The following is a 25,809-nucleotide window of genomic DNA, read 5'->3' on the forward strand; positions in this document are numbered from 1 at the left end:
AAGCAAAGCACTGATACAGATGTTACAGAGAAGATAAAAACAGGTAAAACAATGCCCTTGCCCTTCAAATCCACAGCATAACTAAAGAAATAAGCAATAGTAATCAAACATTAAAGGAAATGAGAAGTGGAAGAAAGGAAATAGATTGCAGCTCAGGTGAGAAACTATAGCATACATTTTAAACATACTATATTTTAAACTAGAGTTTAAAAGTTAAGATGCCTATGGAATAGAGAAGGAGTATTCCAGGTGGATGTAACAATACTAAGCAATGAATGACTGTGAAAGTTAAAACAAATTAACTGGAACTAATATACAAAGCTCAGTCGCTCAGTCGTGTCCAACTCTTTGTGACCCCATGGACTATAGCCCGCCAGGCTCCTCTGTCCACAGGGATTCTCCAGGCAAGAATACTGGAGTGGGTTTCTATGCCCTCCTCCAGGGGATCTTCCCAACCCAGGGATCAAACCCAGGTCTCCTGCATTGCAGGTGGATTCTTTACTGTCTGAGCCACCAGTGAATCCCAATATACAAAGAAGATGAGATAAAATAATGTGGGCTCAGCTAGTAAAGAAGGATCAAGATTAGTATGACTTCTGAGTGTAATTTCTATATAAGATTATTACAGCTTCTTCAAGAAAAGGACTGGCCCCAGACAACACAATGCCATAATCCCCTCAAATATCCCCAACTTACTGATGGAGTTTAACAGGTCATAGACCAAAATTATTAGGAAAGGGAATAATTGGAAGGAAATGTTATCATATCATTATTGAAGGAAAAACATTTGTCTTTTTTTAATAGTGATTAATACCACATTTGCTTCCTTTCATTATAAATAACATTTCAGCTACATTATAATTTTTAAAAGCTTTGTGTTTTAGCCTAGAAATCCGTATTTTCTGAGGACAAACATACTAATGGCAAGTTTACTTTTTGGGTGAGGGGAGAGGAGAGAATGGTCCCAAAGTGCAGCTTTAGTTAGACTCAGAGAAATTTTGTAAAAACCAACTGATCTGAAAAAATCTTTGGTAATATATCAACTAATGTTAACTATGTACCACACTGAAGGCCTTTTGATATACACTTTACATACATTACTACATTTAATCCTCAGAAAACATCTAAAGGTAGAAATATTTATAATGGCAGCTAAGAACTGAATGATTACTAAGTACAAGATACTGTTCAGAGCAATTTATATGCAATATCACTGCCTGTAATCCACAAAACAGTCCTATGAGATAACTACCTTTATTGTCTGCATTTTACACATAATATAGCTAAGGATTCAGGAATGTTCCTAAGGTCACACTTTTAGCACGGAGGGCCAGAATTCAAGTCTAGTAGTCTGACTTCTAAGCCCAGGTTCTTTTTTTTTTTTTAATTTTTTTTTTATTTTATTTTATTTTATTTTTTTATTCTTTGAATCAGCCATGGATTTACATGTATTCCCAATCCCGATCCCCCCTCCCACCTCCCTCTCCACCCGATTCCTCTGGGTCTTCCCAGTGCACCAGGCCGGAGCACTTGTCTCATGCATCCCACCTGGGCTGGTGATCTGTTTCACCATAGATAGTATACATGCTGTTCTTTTGAAATATCCCACCCTCACCTTCTCCCACAGAGTTCAAAAGTCTGTTCTGTATTTCTGTGTCTCTTTTTCTGTTTTGCATATAGGGTTATCGTTATCACCTTTCTAAATTCCATATATATGTGTTAGTATGCTGTAATGTTCTTTATCTTTCTGGCTTACTTCACTCTGTATAATGGTAAGCCCAGGTTCTTAATCACAGCTTTCTACTGCTTCTGAAATTTGTATTCATGACATAAACAGTATCTTTGATACTACTGTTGCATTTTATCAAGTGCCTATTATTTAATGAATGTTCAAAGAGGAGCAATAACCAGAAGTGAAGATAAGACTAAAGTAGATTCTATTTGAGTCTGGATACCAATAAGCCATTATTTTCAGAAAATATAATGAACTTGGAAAGTGAGGTGCTGAAAACTGCTGAAAAGAAACAATGCTCCTCAGTTACAGCAGAAAACTTTAATGCAAATCAAGCAAAAAAATCAAATAAAATAAAATAAAATGCAAGGAAATAAGGTTAAGATGAATCATGCCCTATGCCTGCCTGGGATTTAGAAAATGAAAACCAAATCCACTCCAGGAAAATTAAGTTTGTGGAAATTCTGCAACTTGATATAGAGAGGGGTTTAATTTTGGTTAAAAGGGTTTCTAGATTTACCACAGGAAAAAAACCAGCCTCTAAGTAACATAAGTGACCATATGATCTGAATAACTCAATGTCCACAGAGTTTATTAGTGTACATATTTAATAACGACAAGAACTTACGTGGCTTTAAAAAATTTATATTCTGATTATGCTAATTTCCAGGCTTATGGAATCACTGCATTGCTCACTGCTTCATATCAGAATCTGTTAAAGAAGGGAAGGTAGGAAAAGAGGAGGTCAAAGACAAAGAGACTCTCTGGGGTTTAGAACAATGAAACAAAGGCCTACAAGTGCAAAGATCCCAGGTGGATTCCTGGTCTAATATTCTTTGCATTCTAACTTGCTCCTTCCACAGGCAGAAGTTTCTGAATCTTAGAGTGTTTCTTAGAAATCATCTAGCTAAATATATCTATTTCACTGATAGCAAACCCAGTCCAAACTCACATAATGACTTGGCAACAGAGCTGGAGTAAATAGGCATCCTGACCGTGGGCATCCTCTCTGGATACGACTATATTGTTTAGACACACACAGTCGCTGGTGCACACATATTTCCACTGAAAGTATCTTAATTTGTAAATCATTTTGCTTACTTACAGGTACAGATTCAGCACTTAAATAACATTGTGACGGGGGGAAATACTTCTGCTTTTTAAAAAAAAGTAAACTTACTGTACACATATTTACACAATGTTACGTGTCAACTATATCTCAATAAAGCTGGAAAAATATTTTGTATAAGCACAGCAAAGAGATTAGAAAAATGATAGTGTTTGTTATCTTTAAAAATAAATAAATAATTGTGGTGGTTTTCTTTCTGGCACATTTGTTAAGTTTTCAAATGGGCCTGACTCTGCCACATATATTATATAGGAGCTGGCAAAGGCTTGATGACAAAGAGATCTCTTTCTAGCCTTTTCTGCATCAGAGATGGCCTCCCACATGTGAAAGGCTGTCTCATAAGTTTAAGTCCTTACAGACAGGATGACATAGCCTGTCTGGCCTGACGAAAATGTCTGCTGAGGGGTGTTCCTCCACCCCTGTGATGGATTTGAAAAAAAAAAAAAAAGAAAAATAAATAAATAAATAAATAAATAAACTTGCTTAGAAATGTCTTCAATTAATATCGTCTTCAAAAACACTTTCATCCAAAGTGAATTCCAAACTGATTCTTCAAGGATAGATAGGAGTTAGCCAGAGGACGGAGAGAAGAAATTGGAGTCTCAGGGGAGGATAAGCGAGAAAATTGTTCCAGGCAAGTGTTCAGCATAAGCAAATGACTGCAAAGAGAAACACAGCACTTTGCGGATGGGGCTCCTCTTAACAAGTTTGACATTCATAGAGACTAATGCTCAGCACAAGAGATGAGACTGGAAAATGTACTACTAAAACACTGAAATTGAAATACATGAACTACTTGTTGTTCAGTTGCTAAGTCATGTCCAACTCTTTGCAACCCCATGAACTGCAATACACCAGGTTTCCCTGTTCTTCATTATCTTTCGGAGTTTGTTCAAACTCATGTCCATTGAATCATTGCTATTTTGATTTGTGATAGAATGTTATATTCTTCTTTCTCTTTCAAGAGCACATTTTCTATTTTTTCATGAGCAAACTACTTTTACCTACTTCAATTTTTTAATCAGCTTTTTACTGAAGTATAATTTACATACAATAAAACTGATCAATTTTCAGTATACAATTCGATGAGTTTTGACAAATTACAACCACCATTACAATTAAGATATAGATTATTTTCATCACTTTAAAAAGTTCCCTCATGCGTCCTGCAGTCAATCCTTTCTCCCATCCTTGACCCCTGATCAGCAATGATCTCTCTGCCACTAACCTTTTGCCTTTCATAGAATTTTATATAAACAGAATCATATGGTAAACAAACAAAAAACCACTTTCATCCAACACAAAAAAGATAGTTTTACTAATATTAAAAAATAAAGAAATTAAAGAGTGACTAAAAAAATTGCTTATAAGGTGATAAATATCTTAATTATCAAGGAACTGCATACTGAAACCATAATGAGATAGCAATACACAATAACTAAAATTTCAAGGACTCACCATACCAAACACTGGCAAGGATATGGAGGAATAGGAACTCATTCATTATTGGCAAGATGTGGCAACATCTACTGTAGTAAAAAGGCTTTCCTTGTGGCTCCTAGTAAAGAAACTGCCCGCTGGGAAGATCCCCTGGAGAAGGGAAAGGCTACCCACTCCAGTATTCTGGCCTGGAGAATTCCATGGACTGTACAGTCCATAGAGTCACAAAGAGTTGCACACGACTGCGCAACTTTCACTTTCACTGTAGTAAAAACACATGCATCCTATTAACACAGGTATTCAAATTCTTGGGTATATACCAAGAGAAATGGTATATACCATTTACTTCCAACAAAAGACAGATATAACAATGTTTAGAGCAGACTTCTCAAATTGTACATTTAAGATTTTGCAGACTTTGCTGTATGTAAGTTATATACCACCTTCAAAGTACTCTTTTACTCATCCATATTGAGATTCTGAGATTCATCCAGGATGTTTTATGTAGCAGTAGTTCATCTTTTTAATTGTTATATAGTACTGTATTGTTGAATGGACTACAATTATCTTTTTAATTGTTGCTGAGCATCTAAAATTTTAAAAAATTAATTGTTTAGAACCCAAGTGAACATTTTCTCTGCTCATTGGATTTTGTTTACTAGAATACAAACAAAGTTCATCTGCATGCTAGCTTTCTTGTATTTTGAATATTAACATATTGGTAGGCAACATTTATTTGGTGCCAATCAAGTCTACAGTGTGAAAGTCAATGACAGAATGATAGAAACAAAGTTTTTCTCAGAAAAAGCACCTCAGAGTATAATAATAATAATGTTTGCTTAAGATGACTCTTGTTAATCAATAACATAGTCCACCTAGAGGTCTATTTGAACTATGTCAGGATTTCAGAGAACTGTAGTGAATGAGGAAAAGAATGAGAACCAATCTTGGGGGAAGATGAGTCTGATTCTCATAATCTGATAGACACTGTAGATTACCATAAAATTAATTTCAAACTCCATATCTGCCATTATTGATTGAGTCTTTACTAAATGCCTGATACTGTGCTAAGCCCTTAATATGTATTTTTTCATTTAACCTCATAATAATCCTATGAAGGACGGTACTATTATCTCTATTTCACAGATGAGACAACTGAGGTTTAGAAAGGTAATGCACTACTGAAACCATATACAAGCCCCTGTGTCCCCGTCCTTTGAAGTAAAACGCTTCCCTGGTGGCTCAGATGGTAAAGAACCTGCCTGAGATGTGGGAGACCTGGGTTCGATCCCTGGGTCAGGAAGATACCTGGAGAAAGGAATGGCAAACCACTCCAGTATTCTTGCCTGGAGAATTCCATGGACAGAGGAGCCTGGTGGGCTGGTCTATGGGGTTGCAAAGAGTAGGACACAACTGAGTGACTAACACACAACCAGTTTCCCTTGAGTCTCAAAAGACTGGCTCAAGAGTTAATGATTAGGAAATGTGAAGGTACAGAAACAAAGAATAGAAGCTGGGTTGGGAAACTGGTAACAATTTAGACTATAGATTGCTACCAGTAATCAGTTACTATAGATTCTTTCCCATGGCAGAATCACTGATCTCCCAGTTCTCTAAAAGATACAAAGGCCTGACACACATTCCTAAGTTGTCTTTAGAGGATGCAGACCCCCACCAGATGAAAACAATGCCCACAAGAACACAGACCCTAGACCTGTTGAGATGCAAAGGTTGATGATGCTTGAAACTTCAGCTTGATGTCAACCAATCTGAGAACTATGCATAAGCTGATCACATACCCTGCAGCCTCCTCCCTTACAATGCCTTTAAAACCCCCTTTCCTAAGCACCTATATAAATGCCAATAAAATTAATTTTAAAAAACAGCAAACACTTCCCTGAAAGCCACTGGGGAGTTTGGGTCTTTGAATATGAGCTACCCACTCCCCTTGGGTGGTGCCCTGCAATAAATGCTGTACTTTCCTTCACCACAAGTCAGTGTCAGTAGATTGGCTTTACTATGCATAGGAAAGCAGACCCAAGTTCGGTTCATTAACACCACTGAGCAGAAACACCTAAATTCAAACTGAGGTCTGAAGGATTTCAAAATCTGAGTTCTGAATTATCATGCAAACTTCTCTCTGCATAATTCTTCCCTTACAAATAATGTATTTATAATATATTACTATATGTAGATGTGTACTCATTCACTCAACATGCATCTACTGAGCACACATGCCAAACACTGTTCTAGGTGTTTCTTTCACATTAGTAAACCAAATGGGACAAAAGATTCTTGACTTTCTGGTGCTTATAGTCTAGGATGGCATGGACAATAAACATAATAAATTAGTAAATTACACAGTTATGTTAGAAGGTAAATATGTGCTATGGGGGGAAACAGCAGGTGAAGTGACCAAAACTGTCAGTTTTACACAGGTTAGGCCTCACTGAGGAGGTAAATTTTGGGCAAAGACTTCAAGGAAGTGGAGCCAGGAACAAACAGATATCTGTGGGTGGTGGTGTGGAGAACACCAGGACCTGAGGCCAGAGAAACAGAAGAGCAGTAAAATGCAATCACATGTGTACTTATGTAACTCCTGTAGAAACGCAACAAAATAATAACATAAGTTGACGGCTAAGTGAATGGATAAATATGTGATTGAACACATAAAGCAAAATGTTAAAACTGTAAAATCTAGGAGATGGCTATGTGGATATTTACTGTCAAATTGTTTTAATTTTTCTATATGTTTGAAACTTTTAATGATAAATTGTTGATGGAAATGCAGTCATACTTGAAACCTTTTAAATGGCAAGAGAGAAATGAATTCACACAGAAACATTCTACAAAAAAAAAAAAGATGACACCAGTTTTTTTCTGCTTATATTTGCTAAGGTGGGGAAGAAAAAAGACTGCCATAACATGTTTGCTTTATCTACCTCCAGAAAAGTCCTCCAAATCCACACTTCTATTGAGAAATGAAGGCAGGCAGAAAGGTGTGTTTAAGAATTCTATAGTGAAAGTAAGTTCCTTTGACCAAATTTTGAAAAGTAAAACATGACATTACTTCTGTATTTCAAAATACAGTATTTCTTTACCAACTCAGAATAACTTCATTTGCAATACAGATTTACTGAAAAGAGATAAAGTATACCTTCCTTTGGATTACTAATTATTCTTTATGGCAATGTTCTTTCCCTGTGAAGCTCTCTGAAATCACTCAAGGAAAATCTGAAAACTGAAACATGCTAGAAAATGATCAGTACATTGGAAAATTTACCTACTTAATAGTGACCATATAAAGTATATATGACATGTTATGAGCCTTTCAACATAAATGACTTCCTAAAGTATCATAAGCAAGCCATGTTTATGTTTGATAATTTCACCATCATCAATTTGATGATAATTTGATGATAATTTGACCATCATCAAAATATCACTCTCTGCATTTCATAAAGACTGAAAAAGAATTCATCATAACAAAGAAATTGCTCAGCTCATAGTGAATAATGATCTATTTAACAAATATTTATTGAATACCTACCATGTACCAGACACTGTGATATGCCTTAGGGATGAGAATATAAATAAAATATAGCCCCTGATTTCATGAAATTTATGGTTTGATAAAGAAGATACACAACTACAAAACACCTAAATTGACCAGTAAGTATATATAAGCAGTGTTACCGTAACAAAAAGGAGATACCTAACCTAGTTTCAGGATCTCTGGGACTACTTCTTTGATTTAGTCTTAAAGAATGTGTAGCAGGGATTTAGGCAGGAGAAAATGGCCAAGGGTATTCCATGCTGAGGTGGCCACCTGACTAAAGGCAGAGAGGCACAGAGTAGCATGTTGTGGGCACAGAACTAGACAGCTAGAGAAAAAGCTCATGGTAAGTAGCAGAGACAGATGAAGCTACAGAGGTAGACAACTGTCACATCATGGTTGATCTTGTGGGACATGTTAAGGAGACTGGACTTTCTCTTGGCCTCAAAAGGATTTAGAAGGGGAGTGACATTTTCAGATTGTATCTTAGCGAGGATTTAGAAGGGGAGTGACATTTTCAGATTGTATCTTAGCGAGATCTCCTTGGCTCCTGAGAGAAGGATGAATGTGAAGGAGACATGGTGACCAGCTGCAGGAGTGGCATAATGAGGACCTGAATCAAGATTGTGATGATAGCCTTGGTTTCTATTGAGAAAGACCAGCAGATTGTCAGATTAAAATGTGAGGTGACTTCCAGGTGTCTGGCTTCGATAGGCGTCTACAGATGACAATGTCTCCCAATCAAAGCAGACAATACAGAGGGAAAAGCCAAGTTGAAAGCTGATGGATTCAGCTTTGGATGTGTTAGATTTGACATGCCTCTGGGTTACTCAGATGATTTCCAGAAAAAAGTTAAATACAGGATGCTGAGAAAGAGGTCTGAATGAGAGGTGAAAATTTGAGTCTGCAAAACATAAGAGATAACCTGAAATCATGGTAATGAATATTAAGGATTTTGTTTGTTTCTTAATGTAGCCATATAGGTGTACAGTAGTAGGAATGGTTTTTAATAACTTCCCTAATGTCTAATGATGTTTGGCATCTTTTCAAATGTGTATTTGCTACTCATGTAACTTCTTTGGGGATGTGTCCATATTTAATTTTTCCCCATTTTAAAAGTTGTTTACTTATTATTGTGTTTTGAGAGTTCTTTGTATATTCTCAATATAAGTCCTTTATTGGATATATGCTTTGAAAATATTTCCTCCCAATGTGTGACTTCAATGTTTTCTGAAGACCATTGTTTTTATTTTGCTGAAGTACAATTTATTTTTTTCTTTTCTCTATCATACTTTTGGTGTTGCACCTAAGAAATCTTTGCCTAAGTAAGTCACAAATCTTTTTCTCCTGTTTTCCCTCGGAAATTTGAAGTTTTCCACTTACATCTATGAGTGAATTTACTTTTGTTTATTATATGAGGAATGAATCTAACAGTGACAGTGGATAGAACCAATCATTAAGATGTACAGAATGAGAAGGCCAAAGCCTGGATGAAATTCAGAGAGAAAAGATAGCCAAGGCTAAAGGAAGCAGAATTGAACAAAAAAGCATTGCCAGAGAAGCACAATGAAAATATGAATAATCAACATTGCCTGCTGAGATATGCAATGGAAATTGTCTTTTTAACTTGGATGAGGTCATTAGTGACCTTAGGAAGACCATATTCAGTCATAACAAATGATCTCGGCATTGCAACTACATTTAACCAACCACTTTAAGAATTCCCCCTGTGGAAGCGTTGTGGCGAGGTCTGAAATCCGTGAGCATTCTTAAAGGTCACTTCTCGGGGCACAGGGGGGTTTTGGGCTTCCCGACTCTGACGATGACTGAGGCAGATTCCAGTCACACACCCCTTGGGGCACTCCAGAATAAGGTTTCGGGGACAAATCCGAGGAATCATGGCCCCGCTGGGAAATTAGAAACAACATTCATCACCAGTTTTGCCCAAATGACAGCTCGACAGGAAAGCAGCTGGTTAAATTACAGCCGAATGAAAAGGCGAGGATGGGAATGTGTGCATTTGGGCTATCTCGGGGCAGACTAAGGAAACCCCCCTCCACCCGCCACCCTCTGGTGTTTCTGGAGGAGAGAAGGAAGGCGTGGGGCTCCTTGGTCCAACCTCGCGGCTGTCTTTCTTCGCTGGCGAAAAGCTCTTGCACTTACCTGGTTCCAGGCTGGGATGTTTATAAAATTAGGGGATCGTGGGCAGGCCTCGTCCCTTCCCAAAGGCCATGCTGGGAGACTGGTTGGACTCCCCTGACCGGGTGAACTTTCGCCTCCCAGCCCCAGCACCCTGCGGGTCAACCTTAGCAGCGGTGGGACGTGCGGGTGCCCCAGCCCGGAGCCTACAGAAGTCACCCCTTCCAGCTAGTCGTGAAATGCCGTAAAGCGGAGGCGCTTTGCGGCATCGTAGGTGAGGCCGGCGGTGTGGCTCCTTTCTCCCGGTAAATCCTCCGCTTGGGCAGCTACTTCTGGGGAACGGAGGCAGATAGGAATTTGGGGAGGACACGGATTCAACTGTCGTTTTCTCAGCTGGTAATTGTCTGCTCCTAGCGTTGTGTAATAAGAGGGTAAGCGGGTAGGGCTATTTAAAAACACTCCAGTCCTTATTTATAAGGCTGGAAGTTCTTAAATCTCCCGCTGACATGCCGTCTTTCCTTGTGTTATTTTGGTTTCCGTTTTCATTACTAGATTTTAGGTGTCCTCGGTGTAGCTGACACTTGATTTTCATATTCATTTCGTCCTGCAGTCACCCTCCCCCCTGTTGTTTGAGATGTTTTACATGATTGGTTTGGGCCTGGGAGATGCTAAGGACATCACAGTCAAGGGCCTGGAAGTTGTCAGACGCTGTAGTCGAGTGTATCTGGAAGCCTATACGTCAGTCCTGACTGTAGGGAAAGAAGTTCTGGTAAGTGCTTAAGGCTTTCCAGCCTCCTGGGAAGACGGATATTTAACAGCTGATTTTTTTTTTTTTTTTACACTAAGCTGAATCGAATTTTTCAGGTCTCCTGGTTCAAACCCTTTAAAACATCCCCTTCTCATGAAGAATCTGAGTACATCACATGGCAATCATACATTAACCATGTGACTTGGAAAATGAAAAGGTGCTTTTTCTTACAAGTCTAATTGTGTAGCTTTCTCCATTAAATAGGAAAGGAAAGTTATTTTGCACTCCTGGGGATAGTCATCAGAATCCCTTATTTCATGAGATAGCCAAGAAATCCTTTCTGAGTTGAGTGCTAATGAGGTGCTAACACAGCCTTAATGAGTTGGTTATGTATTCAGGGACCAAACTGAAGGCTTCCCCCTTTGAAGTATTTCCATAGGGAATGGTAATCACCTTTCTGTCTGTGTCATATCCAGAGAGATCTAACCTTTAAATAGACGGTTCCCAGTCAGGCTTATACCCATACACTTGAATGTGTTGAGTGAGCCAAGAACTTGGTAACCATAGAATTTGCTAGTATATCATACAGTTAGCTGGGTTTGGTTAAAGGCTCAGTAAATTTTTAAAGAGGGGTCAGATTCAGGTTCATCGTCAAGTTTCAAATAGAATGTAGATTAAGATGCAAAACCTGATGGATATATTACAGGAGGAGGGAGAAGATTTTAGGATTGTGTGGTCTATCAATTCTTCCAAAGAAAAAGGTGACCTAGAGAATTTCCAGTCTTCTGGCCTCTCAGATTAACAGCCCAGGGAATTCTGAAGGTCTCATGGTTACTTTAAAACCTGAAGAAGGACTGCTACTTGAATTAGCCATATTTTAAAATGAAAGTTGTGTCTAATGACCAGCTTTGATTTGTTGGCTTCAATTTAATAGGATGGAGCCACAGTATCCAAGCTCAAGATGATAGAAATATTCCTTTCTAATTAGTGATCAGGGGCATTTAGAATGAACTTAAAATCTTCTTAGAGAATATAGACAAATAACAAGTCAGTAGTTTTAAAGAACTGGGCCTGGTTTTATGTCTTTATTCTGTCACATTTGACCTTAGACAAGCCCTTTAACTTTTGTTTCTTACTTTGTAAAAAGAGGACAGAAATGCCTGCCTTACAGGATTTTAGCATAGTGGCTGGCACAAAAGTGTTCAGAAATAGGAGTTAATAGACGTTTCTAAACATCTCCACATCTCAGTTCCTTCATTTGTCAAATGGAGATAATAACCAGTTGGAAGACTGTTAAGATTGTATCATTTATTAGTGTATTTGAAACTGCTTTGCAAATTTAAGTGCTAGCTAAATGTTAACTTTGGTTACTATGATTTTTAAAGTATTTTCCCCAAAAAAACATTTGAACAGTTATTACTTATAGAGTCAAGATCTGGTCCTGGAAGGGGGATGGAAAGTGAGGGAAGCATGGTTTGAGAGTTTGGGATAGAAAATGGATAAACAGTAAGGTCACTGTACTGCAGTAAGTGAACTGTAGTCAATATCCTTTGATAAGCCATGATGGAAAAGAATATGACACTAGATATTATGCTCCTCAGGGTAGCGGTTGGGTATGTCCACACTGTTTCCAACATAATGCGTAGAGCTTGGCATGGAGGTTGTACACAAGAAATATTTTTAACATGAGTGAATGAACAAATATATAAATAAGTGGTTATGTTAAAAATAATGTAGTACCTGTCTATTTCTGCTTTAGCAGTTTCTTCCCTTTTTTAAGCATTCTTTTTAAAGAGGATAAACCATTTGATTATATTGAGGTATTAGTGTGTATTTCTCTTTGAGGATTTTTTTTTTAATATTCTGTTGTCTCCATTAGATAATGAAATATTTCCTGAGTTAGGATAAGTGATAAATATGGAGTGAACATGATAGAAGTCTTGAGGAGAGAATGGGTTTTCTGTTGTTAAGTCATTTATAAAATATTGGATCAGATTACTGCCAGCATTAAGCTAGTAACATGTGATTACTTGATCTTTAAGAAATTTTAGAAGTTCAGAAAAGAACATCATTTCTTTCAGCTTTCAGTAATCATATGTGTGTTCTCTTACATATGTGACTATAAATGTTCTACAACGATTAAGTTTACTGGGCTCACAAAATTAAAATAAGGTATATAAAATGAATGATTAAGAAAAGATGTGTGATAAGAGGGAAAATAAAACATTTTTCATCCATGAAAACATTGCCATTGGGAACTTCTGGAACATTATCTCTAAGAAGATGTGCAATGAAAAGGAAAGGATCTTTTTTTCACAATTGAGAAACTGACTATAGTTAAGTATTAGGAAATAATTATCACTTGGAACTATTTAGCCTTTATCTTCAAATGCTTCATGATTTGTTCATTTGCTTGACAAATATTACTGAGTAGCTGACACTTTTCCATTATAGCAATCATAACTTTTGAATTATGATATAATCCTTATGACTAAAATAAATTTATTAGCATGTAAGAAATAGTATTATTTATCTATGCATCCACTTTTACTATATTTGAGTTATATATTACTCCACAGGAAATCAGTTATAAGATTCGTGATCTTGCATAATAGGTTGTAACCACTACCCCATGACCAGTAGCTCACTCTTACATGCTGCCATTCTAGGTAAGGTCAGCCTCTTGGGTTTATGCTTTGGAATTGAACTTCTGGGGATTTGTTCACAAGCAGTTTGTATGGAAATTTCCTATATATTTAGCATTCTTTTTTTTCTCCTGAAACTCTGCCTTTTTTTTTTTTTTTTTTTTAACCAGAAACTAGGAAGCACAGTTTTAAATGAGTCTTTCCTGCAATTATGTAGGAATGATTGCTGGTTTTGTAAACAACTAAATCACAATTTTCTACTATTTCTCATTGAGATTATCTTTTATTTTCACCAGGGTCCCATAGATTTTCCCAAGGAAAATTCAATAAAACCCAACTACCATATATGTATGGTAAACATAAGTTAAATAAACATATATTATTGTTTAACATATTTATTCTGTAGTATTATGTTTCTGAAGCAAGTAAGGCTCATGCATACATATTTTCTATTTAAACTACAATGTTTGGCCTGGTCTATTAGACCCAAATTTAGAGGTTAATTTAAAATGCAAAAAGCCTCAGATGTTAGGAGGTCTACCTCCTCTTGGGATATTAAGATAGCCCCAAAGACAGAGTTTAATTGCAACATGATACAGCGTGCTAGCTCATTGATGAATTGTATTCAGAGATTGGTGTTTGGATGGTTGCCAGGATTTGCACCAGCCACAGACAAAGATTGTTTTGTGTGAGAGAGTGTGTATGTGTGTTTGTGTGTGTGTGTTGAAATGGTCACCTGCTGTCTCATTTTTATATTGAATTTAAATCTATAGGAAGAGTTTTATGAGAGAAAATTGATTCTTGCTGATAGAGAAGAAGTGGAACAGGAGGCAGATAATATTTTAAAGGATGCTGATATCAGTGATGTTGCATTCCTTGTAGTTGGTGATCCATTTGGGTAAGTCAAAGCAGATACTTTGACTTTTAATTTATTTATTTGTTTAATCATTAAGAATTATTATATTTAGAACTTTGTCTTCCAGGTGCTGATAGGAGACTATGTAGGCTCTGTCTAAAATTTTATAGTTTAAACTTTGGTTATCTTTGAGATTAATGAAGAAAATTTACTTGGGAAAGATGTCATCATGTATCACTTACATTGGTTATCAGGTGTCAAGTTTATGTTGTTGCTTCTGCTTTTGTTTAAAAAGTCACTTAGGACATCAAATAACAAAGTAGTATGTTGTTATTAAATAAGTATATTGCATTATCAAGAGTCATACATGCCATTTATTTTGCAGGTAAGTGCAAGTGTCTTCTGCTTGCTTTGTCTTAAACTCCCCCCCACCCCGTTTTAATCATATGCTATTTAGTGATATTGCTATCACTTTACTTGCCTTGAATTTATCATTTATGAAGCCTCAGATTTCAATTTCTTATATCCACTGGGAGCTCTGTTCTTGCCCATTACAAAGATGGGCTTGTACTTGTCTTGTCAAGCATCATCAATCTCTAATGTCAAGCCAAATAGAACAATTCTTTTTCTCCAGCTGGTGACCCAAAATTTATGTCACAGATTTAAGAAACATAAGGACAATTAAGTCACTTTGAGCCCACCACCAAGGATATTTTTCAAAGCAATGGAGTTACATGTACATGTGTCTGTCAAAAAGAAAATAATTTATATCAATATGAGGTTTCGGAGATTATGTATCATTATTATTTGGTTGCAAATGGTATCCAGTCACTGACAAAGTCCGGGAAACCAATGCTACTTGAAGTGAGATTTGCAGACCATTACCAGCCTATAAACTTACCAGTCCATGATAAGATAAGTACAGAAATTGAAAGTAAACATTTAGACACTTTTATAGCAGTTTTACAAAATAATTTTATCTCTGCTGAAACTAATAATAAAATAATAAAAATAAGCAGCAAATAATCACAATCTCATTGACATTCTTAAAAGATCACTAAATTTGTGGGTGAACAGACTTTAGGGAGGCAAAGTAGCCCTGGTGCAAGAGAGAAAAAAGACAAATTGAGGAAAATTTAGAAGGAAAAATGCTCAGATGTATGTAATAGATGAGGATAGGAAAGAAGTAAGTCTTCAAGTATTCTGGCTTTAGTAACTGAGTAGTTGATGCTGCCATTTTTTGAAATGATGAAAACCAGCAAGGAAGAGGGCTGGGGGAAACAGGAATTGATCCTGGAAATGTTTGAACTTTCATGATACCTGCTAATGGAGCTCAGGGGAGAATCCATCCTGGTTATATGACTTTTAAAGCCATCCATATCTAGATGTTTAAAACCAGAGGAATGGGTGGAATTACTGTAGGAAAGAATAAGAGCAGGAAAAGAAGACCTAGGATGGGTCAGTCCCTAGGATACTGGCATTTCATGGTCTCTCAAGAGCAGAGGAAGATGAAAACTGTTAGAGTTGTGCTAAAGCAGAAGCCCAGGAAAGAGAATGTTTTAGAAAAGAAAGAGTGGTCAGCTTTGATGTACTGCTGAAATGTTGAGTAGAAGACAAGGATAGAAAAGTCTGTGTACTTTAAAGACTTTATGGAGGAGTTGGTGCTGGGGGAAGGTCTGGTTTAACAGTTGAAGATTGTGAGGTAGGATGGAGGGGAGTTGGGGAGAAAGGGAAATTTCAGTGTAAATGAAAAAACCTGAGGCGCAGAGAAAGTACTGCCGTGCTACTCAACAATCCTTCAGTGACTTCATGGCCTTAAACCTTTTAACAGTTTATCTACTTTTTCCATTGGCTGCTCCTCTTTTTGACTGTGGTAGAACCAAGCTATTTTGTAAATGTTTCGCATTATTCATTTTCTGTTTCTTTCTCATGCTTTTTCCTTAAAACAGACTGTTCTTCCCAGTTTCTATTTATTAAAATAATAGATTCTTTGAGACCCAACTTAGATGCCACCTCTTCTAAGAATCTTCCCATATTTTATTCAGGAATAAATGCTTTTTTTTTTTAAACTTCTAGCGAATTAATTTTCCTTATGTCAGTGACTAGTCATATATAACATTGCATTCATATTTATGTGTATTTACTGTACTGTAGTTGTTTTTCATTTACCCACTGGATTACTATTCAGATATATTAGTCACTGAAGATAAGATGATAAGGAAGGTATAAATTGTAATTGGGCCTTGAAAAATTTGAAATTAAATTAATTAAATAGATAAACCAGGAATGGAATACAAAATGTAACAGGGCACTGAAATGCTTCTTTATATATGACCAAAAAATGTACTGTGTTTAAGTTTAAGCCTCTTTCAACTTATTCAAATAAAAAACTCAAAAAGAAGGGGAAATTGTTTACTCAATCTTGAATTATTTTTTGTAATTTTTTAAAAATTTCAAATATTTAAAAATTTATAAAATTTATCATTTTAACCATTTTTGAGTGTACAGTTCAGTAGCACTAAGAACATTCACATCATTGTGCATCTATCGGCACCATCCATCTCCAGCAATCTTAAATTCATGAAGAAGGTACTTGAAAGTCAGTTAAGTCAGTTGGTGTAGTTCTCATCTTTGCCCTTTCTTTAGGTTGTTTAAAGGAATGTGGAAGTTAATCACATAAAGAATGTAAATGACTTTAAATATACTGCACCAGTAGATCTGACTCAGTCGTGTGAGAGATGACAGTGTTAAGCTTTCTATCCCTGTAAAGAGCAGTTGAACAAAGTCGTCATTAAACAGATTCTTCCTGAAGATAGTTCTGTTTTTATTCCATTCTGTATTTTAATGTGCTCCGTAACTATATGTATTTTATAATAAATGAACACATAATTTTTTATCTTTATGTTGTGTCCATTTCCTTCATGGCATGCACGTGCACACATGGACATACACACACACACACACACAAATATACCTTCTTTGCCTGTCTCCTATGTACCTTAATGTGAGTAATTTGATTGTTTCCATTCTGCAAATTAATGTTATTATAAAGTAAAATGTAAAATGAACAATCTCAGCCATATATATTCAAATTGATTTTGGTTAGAGCCACACATGCCCAGAAATAGTAATAAATTTGTCTTTACACACAGCACTGCACATATGCATGCATGCACCCACAAACACACATACACACACACACACACACACAGAGCCTTTCTCAGTCACCTATAATGAAATATTTTCATGAGCCACAGACTGAGGAATGCCTGGTATGAGGGTGTTAAATGTGTAGTTCATACCAGTTTTTTTCTTTTTTTTTAAATGTAGCAATATAATGCAATATAATCTAGGTAATTGTGGTAATAACAGTTTTATCACAGTTTTTCATAGCAGAAATCTGAGAAGCTCATTTAATCACATTTATAGCAGTTTCACAAAATCAAATCACTTTGCCAGGTCATTAAATCTTCATAGTATACCAACCACATCTGGTCATTTTAAATGAACTTGTGAAAAAGAGAATAATTCTAAACCAGTTTTTCTTTCTGCTCATCTATTTAAATAACTCACCAAGTAACTAATTTCATTTTCCCTTATCTTAGTGTTAACTAGTGAAATCCTGTTTGGAAGGGATATTAAAAACATTCTTTACAACAGGCATTAATATTTTTTTTTAAGCTTATTCTAAGTCAAATTAATGATTATTTTTTTAGTAGCTGTTGTTTCATTTTATGTGTGTGATTAAAAACAGACTTCCCTGGTGGGCATTTGTTAATCTGTTTCTGACTGCCTCATGGGGTAAAAGCCCTTGATCTTGCTACTTGGTATGCGTTGACCAGTTGACAGGTTCTGCTTGTTTGTATGTAGTTTCTCAAACATGCTAATGTTGCTTTCCCCAGTTGGGCCTGGAGTTCTCATCAAGGGGGAAACAAGCTGTTAATAATGCAGTTCTAAATTGATTTGGGGTTAGGTTTCACAGTATCCATATTTATGTTTACATGTATTCTCCCTTTACCCTGAGAAACAAAGCCTTCAAAATAGAGCAGAAGTTACAGTGGAAGCAGTGTCAGACTTTATCTTTTTGGACTCCAAAATCACTACAGATGATGATTGCGGCCATGAAATTACAAGTCGCTTACTCCTTGGAAGGAAAGTTATGACCAACCTAGATAGCATATTAAAAAGAAGAGACATTACTTTGCCAACAAAGGTCCATCTAGTCAAGGTAATGGTTTTTCCAGTGGTCATGTATGGATGTGAGAGTTGGACTGTGAAGAAAGCTGAGTGCCAAAAAATTGATGCTTTTGAACTGTGGTGTTGGAGAAGACTCTTGAGAGTCCCTTGGACTGCAAGGAGATCCAACCAGTCCATCCTAAAGGAGATCAGTCCTGGGTGTTCATTGGAAGGACTGATGCTGAAGCTGAAACTCCAATACTTTGGCCACCTCATGCGAAGAGTTGACTCATTGGAAAAGACCCTGATGCTGGGAGGGATTGGGGGCAGGAGGAGAAGGGGATGACAGAGGATGAGATGGCTGGATGGCATCACCGACTCGATGGGCATGAGTTTGAGTAAACTGCGGGAGTTTGTGATGGACAGGGAGGCCTGGCATGCTGCGATTCATGGGGTCACAGAGTCGGACACGACTGAGCGACTGAACTAAGTAACTAACTAACTAACTAGTTGTGCTATAATTTGAAACTTTGTCACAGAAATTATAAGAGATTAGAGGTCAAAATATTTGAGAATTGCTTCTCAAGTTCAGTTGCTGAGTAATATTCCACAGATGTCTTTTGCAGTTATTAACAGAATAAAAAGAGCAAGTTAAAAGTTGCTTTTTTTCTGTAGCTGCCAAGGCTGCTTTAAGAGTGTTAAAGGCATAATTTAACATTGTACAGGGCCTGTGTAAATTTATACACTTGCCAGAATTCCCAGATGACAGCTTAAGCAGGTGCTTTGAAATATTTGAGGGAGAACAGTGTCCTTGACTGATTCTTCTTGACCGTTTGTGCTCATAAAATGTTGTAGATTGACTGCCTTAAAAAGTCAGTCTTTGTTAGTTTAACCCAACCTGATCTTTTTTCACTACAGGGCTACAACACACAGTGCTCTTATTCTGAGAGCAACAAAACTGGGGATTCCTTACAGAGTTATACACAATGCGTCCATAATGAATGCTGTAGGCTGCTGCGGTTTGCAGGTAATACTACAAAAGAATGGTTTTCTTAGTGGTATTTAGCAAAAATGTTTTTGTTTTTTGCAAATTCCCATAGATTTTATTATATTTCATGAGTTATAAGACAATATTATCTTATATAAGACTGTGTATTAAGTTTTTTAATACTAGATATTTTATACTAATTTTCCTATACCTTAGACTTTTCCCCCTCCCCCTTAGAATAGATCATTGAAATTTATCTAATGAAAGATTTTAATTCTATATCCAATTGGTACATACAAAAAAGGGAATATAACTCAATTGGTTAAGTATTCCTAAAACCTTTTTACATTATTCCAAATAACTTTGCATTGCTGAGGGCCATGTTTTTCCACTCGGTATTGTTTTCTGTGTGGTCAAGAGCACTATGATGGAGCATTTCTTAAAATAATACATAAAAGAGCTAAATGCCAGTGATATTAGGCTTTTAAGCCAACTTGGCAGTACTGATGTTGTTAGTTGTATTTAACTCAGAAATTTTGGTTCTGAGGAGTTAAAGGAGTGCTCTGTAGCTGCGTTTAAGATTTTCTATTTCAAACTTGAAATTTGTGTTTGAAATTTGGGTTCTGATGTTCACATGTGTGTAATCCTTGACAGTTGTGACCGCTTATGGCCAATAGTAGTTTTAAGACTCCATTGATTGCTAAGACACATTCCTATTTCAGATATAATAGGAAAGAGAATTTGCACCTTACAACCTGTGAAATACATCTTCCTGGAATACATAATTTAAAGTAACTTTGCAAAGTAAGGGACAACATGAGCTGAGAACTGTTGGCCTATATTGGTTGGTTTCCTCTCTGAATATGAAACGGACATTTTATTTTCATGAAGTCTTAAATATTTTGGTCATATATGTGGAATATTCTCAAAATCAAATAAAAGAAAAAATAGTAGTTATTCTTTGGGGAATCATTTATGTATTTCCAGTATCTTGGGAAGTATAAAGATAGCTTGATCCTTTCTGCACATTTATTTTAAAGGAAATATAATCATATAAAACTTAATTAATACTTGTATGCTTTAGTGAAGCCCATGGGTAAAAACCACTGTCAGTTATGAAGTACTGGCATGATTATTCTGATACTGCAGTTTAAAATTTTCTACACACTAGTTAGATGTCCCCGATGCATTCCCACATAGAATAAGAGCTGCTAATTATTAGGCACAAGGAGACGGCTCACAGCCAGTGGATCACCTAGCCTCTGAATTCAGTGCTAGCTGTATATATGGGAAATCTCAGAAAACACTTTTTCTTTTATTCTGAGGGTCAATAAAATTCTATCTAATAATTCATCCGTTTAAAAAAAATAGCTGTTTACAGCAAGAAGCTACATTACCCTTGGAACTCAGTGCTGTCTCTGGGGCTTTAGAGGGACCTATATTTTTTGTATTACCTAGGAAGAGTAGCTCACTTTAATTGACCAGTCCTGGCTAGTCATCCCAGAAATATTGCCATTGGTTCTGAAGAACCAGAGAAAAAGTATAAATGATTTACCTTTCAGTATTCATTACTTGCTTTTGGCTATAACTGTGTCCAAATGGGCAAAGAACTTTGCTGTCTGTTTTGTCTTCTAATAAACTGCATACTTAAAAAAGCCTTGCCAATTCAAGTCTTTTTTTTTTAACACTTAAAATTCTCTCTGAACATTTCTGTGTTGGAGTAAATTGAATTCTTGGTGCTCAGATTCTTGAGTGATTCTCAATCTAATATGCTTTCCTCTGGACAACGCTGCCTTTCAATCATTTAAGAATGACTGCTAGGAGAAAGGAAAAAAGAGAGGGCAAAAATTATCATGTGTTAGACAAAAATGTGAATCTTAGGTTAATTGACTATATTTTTTCATATTGGTTTTGTTTTTATATCTGAAGAAGGTTAGTTAGTCCCTTTCCATCATATTTTGCTCTAAATTATCTTATGATAATCTATTATTTAGAGTTTTTAAGCCTAAATTTTTAAAAAGATCCTTGTCTTTTAAATCTGTTATCCAGACTGGCTAAAGGTAGACTTGTCCCTCTGATCCTCTACATTGATAAAGAAGTGCAGAGTTATTTTTCTTATGTTTAAAATGAATGAAGGTATTTGAGAAGGAATTTACTAAGAGAATTGAAGTTTCTATACATATAAGCCCTCAAGATCATATCCATATTTACATATTTTTTTAATGTAACTTTCAGTTTTACATGGGATTTCTCTAAGCAGCCACAAAGTATTGTTTCCTCATCTTAGTTCTGTTCTCTAATCTGGATATGAAATGACTTACTACTTGTGTGAAAAACAGAAGGTAGCTTTCTGTTTTCTGGCTTATGTATTTATGAAATCTCTATGAAAGTATAATTCTTGTACCATGCAAGTTATTCATAGCCCAGGAGAAGAAGGGATTGATGCCTTAAGTATTGATGCCTTTGTATAGTTTTCTAAGATAAAAAACATGGAAAAATAATCATATTCATGGCATGCTTAAATTTTAAAATAAATGTCTATCAGTATCCTGCAGAATGTAAAAATTCTGGCCAAGTCTCCTTCCTTATAATAGCTGGTCTTTTTCTCTTTACTATTTTGACTAGCATTTATGGAAAAGAAAGTAACCTGTACCAGTGGTCCTCCATCTTTAGTGTTCATCAGAGTTACCTAGAGGGACTATTAAAGAGTTTGCTGGGCATTCCCTTTAGATTTTCTGATACAGTATATATCTGGGGGTAAGGGTCTGAGAATTTGCACTTCTAACAAATTCTCAGGTGATGCGGAAGCTACTGGTTATAGGAACCACACCTTGAGAATCACCAACACAGATAAAACATTTCTTAGAAAGTTAAAAGCTGTACTGTCATTCTTTTAGTATGGTAGAGTTGGAAAAGTCGATCTTAGTTCCCAGAAAAATGCTTGCTAAATGTAGAATGTTACCTTGCTGTGCTCTCTTGCTCAATTTCCTAAAAGGGAAGTGGGCACCACTTTCGAAAGGCATTCTGTCATCTCTGTGAAAACAGCTTTCCTATGAATTCAAAAACAGCCATCAAGTTATTGAAGATAAGTGCTACTTTGGGTAAGGTGACAGACCTGGACCATATGTACTTTCCAACATCTTTACCTTAGGTTAAGGACGAGTAGTGTGAAATTCCTTACCTGAAAATGGGTACAGTATTTTTAAACTATTACTTATTATCCTTTCAAACTGTCTTTTTTGTTGTTGTTTTTTTTTTTAATTTTTTTTCCATTTATTTTTATTAGTTGGAGGCTAATTACTTTACAGTATTGTAGTGGTTTTTGCCATACATTGACATGAATCAGCCATGGATTTACATGTGTTCCCCATCCGGATCCCCCCTCCCGCCTCCCTCTCCACCCCATCCCTCTGGGTCTTCCCAGTGCACCAGCCCTGAGCACTTGTCTCATGCATCCAACCTGGGCTGGTGGTCTGTTTCACCCTTGATGGTATACTTGTTTCAGTGCTATTCTCTCGGAACATCCCACCCTCGCCTTCTCCCACAGAGTCTAAAAGTCTGTTCTGTACATCTGTGTCTCTTTTTCTGTTTTGCATGTAGGGTTATCATTACCATCTTTTTAAATTCCGTATATATGCATTAGTATACTGTATTGGTCTTTATCTTTCTGGCTTACTTCACTCTGTGTAATGGGCTCCAGTTTCATCCATCTCATTAGAACTGATTCAAATGAATTCTTTTTTGTTGTTTTTAAAAGCAGCGTAGAGAGCCCAGAATCGACCATCAAGTATTTTTTATTAACTTTGTAGTTCATTAACCAACAGGAGACTCTTAATTATTAATATCAATGAAGGTAAGTAGTTGCATAGACTAACACTTCTGCTCACACACACAGACAGTTGCTATGTGTTTTATTACAGTATGCCATAAATACAGTTCTTTACCACAATCCGCATATACCTAATGAAATTTTTGTTGTTGTTAAATGAAAAGTATATTAGAGGTTGCCAAGTTAGACATCGTTAAGAGGAATAGTTATCTGTTTATTCAGCAAATACTGTTTGCCTTCTTATTGGATTTCCCTGGTAGTTCAGATGGTGAAGAATTGGCCTGCAATGCAGGAGACCTGGGTTCAATCCCTGTGTTGGGAAGATCCCATGGAGGATAAAATGACAACCTACTCCAGTATTCTTGCCTAGAGAATTCCAGGGACAGAAGAGCCTGGTGGGCTACAGTCTGTGGGGTCACAAACAGTTGGACTTGACTGGGTGACTTTTACTTTCTTATTGTTTGCCTACTGAGTTTCTTTGGATATGGTAATAAACCTGACCAAGAAGGTCTCTGCTCTCAAAGAACTTACATTCTAGTAGGAAAGAGAAGCGATAACAAAATAAATATCAGGTAGTGCTAAGTATGAGACATTCAAGAAGACTGCTCGATCAGAGAGTGACTAGATCACTACTGTCATTGGATAGACAGGAGAGGTCTCTCAGGGTGGTAACATTTAAGATTAGATAGGAATGAGGAAGGGACAACCATATCCCAAAGTTGGAACAAAGACCCTAAAATGGAAGTGAGCTTGGCTTCTTAAAGGACATGAAGGAAGCCTTGCTGGAAAGTAGCAGGCAGAGGGGCTGGATAGGTGGGTGGACTTGGATCACTAGGCTGTCTAATACACTATCAGGAGTTTGGATTTTATTCTAAGTGATATAGGCTAACTGCCTTAAATCCCCTAGAGGGATTTAAGCAGAGCAAATAACTTGATCTGATAAGTGTTTTAAAAAGATATCTCTAGCTGGCATGTGGAGATAGAACTGCTACCAGGCAAGACTAGAAGTGAGGAAATCAGTAAGCTTATTGTATTCCTTTAGAGGAGAGATGATGGGGGCTTAGACTGCATGGACAGGGTGGGGAATAGTCGATAGATATATATATATATATATATATATATAGTCACTATATATAGGTGGGGTATATAAGTTCTAATATCCTATATATTTGAAAGCTAAAAAGTTGGCCTGTTTTCCAACTTATTTCTTTATTATAAAATGTTTTTTCATTTATTTGGCTGGGCCAGGTCTTAGTGGTATCATGCAGGCTTCTCTCTAGTTGCAGTGTGCAGACTTAGTTGCTCCTTAGTATGTGGGATCTTAGTTCCCCTACCAGGAATTGAACTTGTGTCTCATGCATTGCACGGCAGGGTCTTAACCCCTGGACCACCAGTGAAGTCCCTGTTTGCCAACTTTAGGCAGAGGTTACGTAGATTTTCACTGAGTTAACTTTGAGATTTTTCACAATTAAAATGTTAGTTACGAACATGTGTACTTTAAAATCATGTTGTTTGAAATACCTAGGCAACAGATACTTGTAACATTATTTGTATTCTGAGGATTTTTCTAGTCAAAGAAAAATCTATTTATTTATCAAGAGCCAGACATGGTGGTTATATTTAAACATTCCTGGTAATGAAAAATCAAGGATTTTTCTCAGTATACAAAATACAGGAGGAACAAGTCCTTTTCTTGAAATCTTCAAGTTAAACATTTAGCAGTGTAATCATGCAAAATCAGAATTGCTTTTATTTATTATTGTTTCTGCTTTTGAAGAGTCATTTTGTAATTATTTTCTTGATAATAAATGACATATATACTCATAAAAAATTGGAAAAATACAGTAAGTATAAAGAAGAAAATAAAAGTGTCCATTGTCTCACCTTCTAAAGGTAACCACAGTTATCGTTTTGGTATATTTTCTTTCAGTCTTTTTACTTAGCACTTATTATGTGTACCTTCTCCTGAATCTGACAAACTAAATAAAAGAATTATATAATACTAAAATGCTTTTTTTTGGCCTAGTATTTATTTATAAATAAATACTAGAATTTATTATTAGCGATCTGTGTTATAGAATGTATTAATTCTTGTAAAAGTTTGGTGACTGAAATAATTTTGAGATATTTAAAGGAAATGTAAATAAAACGGTTTGATGAAACCAGGTAGCAATGATATCTGCATAAAAACTGCCTTATCAGTTGTGGCTGACTTCAGGGAAAAAGTTGTATAATTTTCTCATCATTATGAAATGCTTCCACTTTCTCTGACTGTTGCATGAGTGACCTTGATTATTGCCATATGTTCCTCTGTTTATATAATACCTTTCTACTTTGGAAAATATATATATTACTTTCAAAAAGTAAGAACTCATTTCCTTCCTTTTTTAAAATAACAGTCATTGTGATAGTCAGCATTTTTGACCTTGTAGTAGTTCTTACTGTTAGTTTCCAGAAGCATTAAATTGGTTTCATTGTTGTCCAGGCACTGTTGTAGAAATGGTAAAACTTAATGAGTACAAAGAACACCAAATTAGATAATAACGGTATCAGAGCTCTGCATTACTATTG

General features: G+C 36.2%; 1 protein-coding gene, 1 long non-coding RNA gene and 1 other non-coding gene across 12 annotated transcripts in view; 2 read left to right on the forward strand and 1 right to left on the reverse strand.

Annotated features, from left to right (window-relative positions):
- Positions 1-10,157, reverse strand: part of LOC122436628 — a 120,110-nt gene extending 109,953 nt beyond the window's left edge. For 4 of the 8 annotated variants that reach the window (XR_006268057.1, XR_006268062.1, XR_006268059.1 and 1 more), the window contains exon 1: positions 10,021-10,153. This is a non-coding gene — a long non-coding RNA (uncharacterized LOC122436628). Of the gene's footprint in view, positions 1-2,360; positions 2,445-10,020 lie in introns of all 8 variants that reach the window. The other 4 variants (XR_006268060.1, XR_006268058.1, XR_006268063.1 and 1 more) reach the window with 2 other exon arrangements.
- On the forward strand, positions 3,039-3,186 carry LOC122437540. The gene has a single exon (XR_006268350.1). It is a non-coding gene; the product is annotated as a small nucleolar RNA SNORA12 (small nucleolar RNA).
- An 11-nt stretch (positions 10,158-10,168) lies between the features above and the next one.
- DPH5 (diphthamide biosynthesis 5) overlaps positions 10,169-25,809 on the forward strand; it is a 28,709-nt gene continuing 13,068 nt past the window's right edge. Inside the window, exons 1-4 of one of the 3 annotated variants that reach the window (XM_043460510.1) lie at positions 10,169-10,301; positions 10,607-10,765; positions 14,163-14,287; positions 19,340-19,448. In XM_043460510.1, the coding sequence (XP_043316445.1) occupies positions 10,631-10,765; positions 14,163-14,287; positions 19,340-19,448 (369 nt within the window). In that variant the 5' untranslated portion in view covers positions 10,169-10,301; positions 10,607-10,630. Of the gene's footprint in view, positions 10,393-10,548; positions 10,766-14,162; positions 14,288-19,339; positions 19,449-25,809 lie in introns of all 3 variants that reach the window. The other 2 variants (XM_043460508.1, XM_043460509.1) reach the window with 2 other exon arrangements.

This window comes from Cervus canadensis, chromosome 2 (assembly GCF_019320065.1).
Source record: "Cervus canadensis isolate Bull #8, Minnesota chromosome 2, ASM1932006v1, whole genome shotgun sequence".
NCBI lineage: Eukaryota > Metazoa > Chordata > Mammalia > Artiodactyla > Cervidae > Cervus > Cervus canadensis.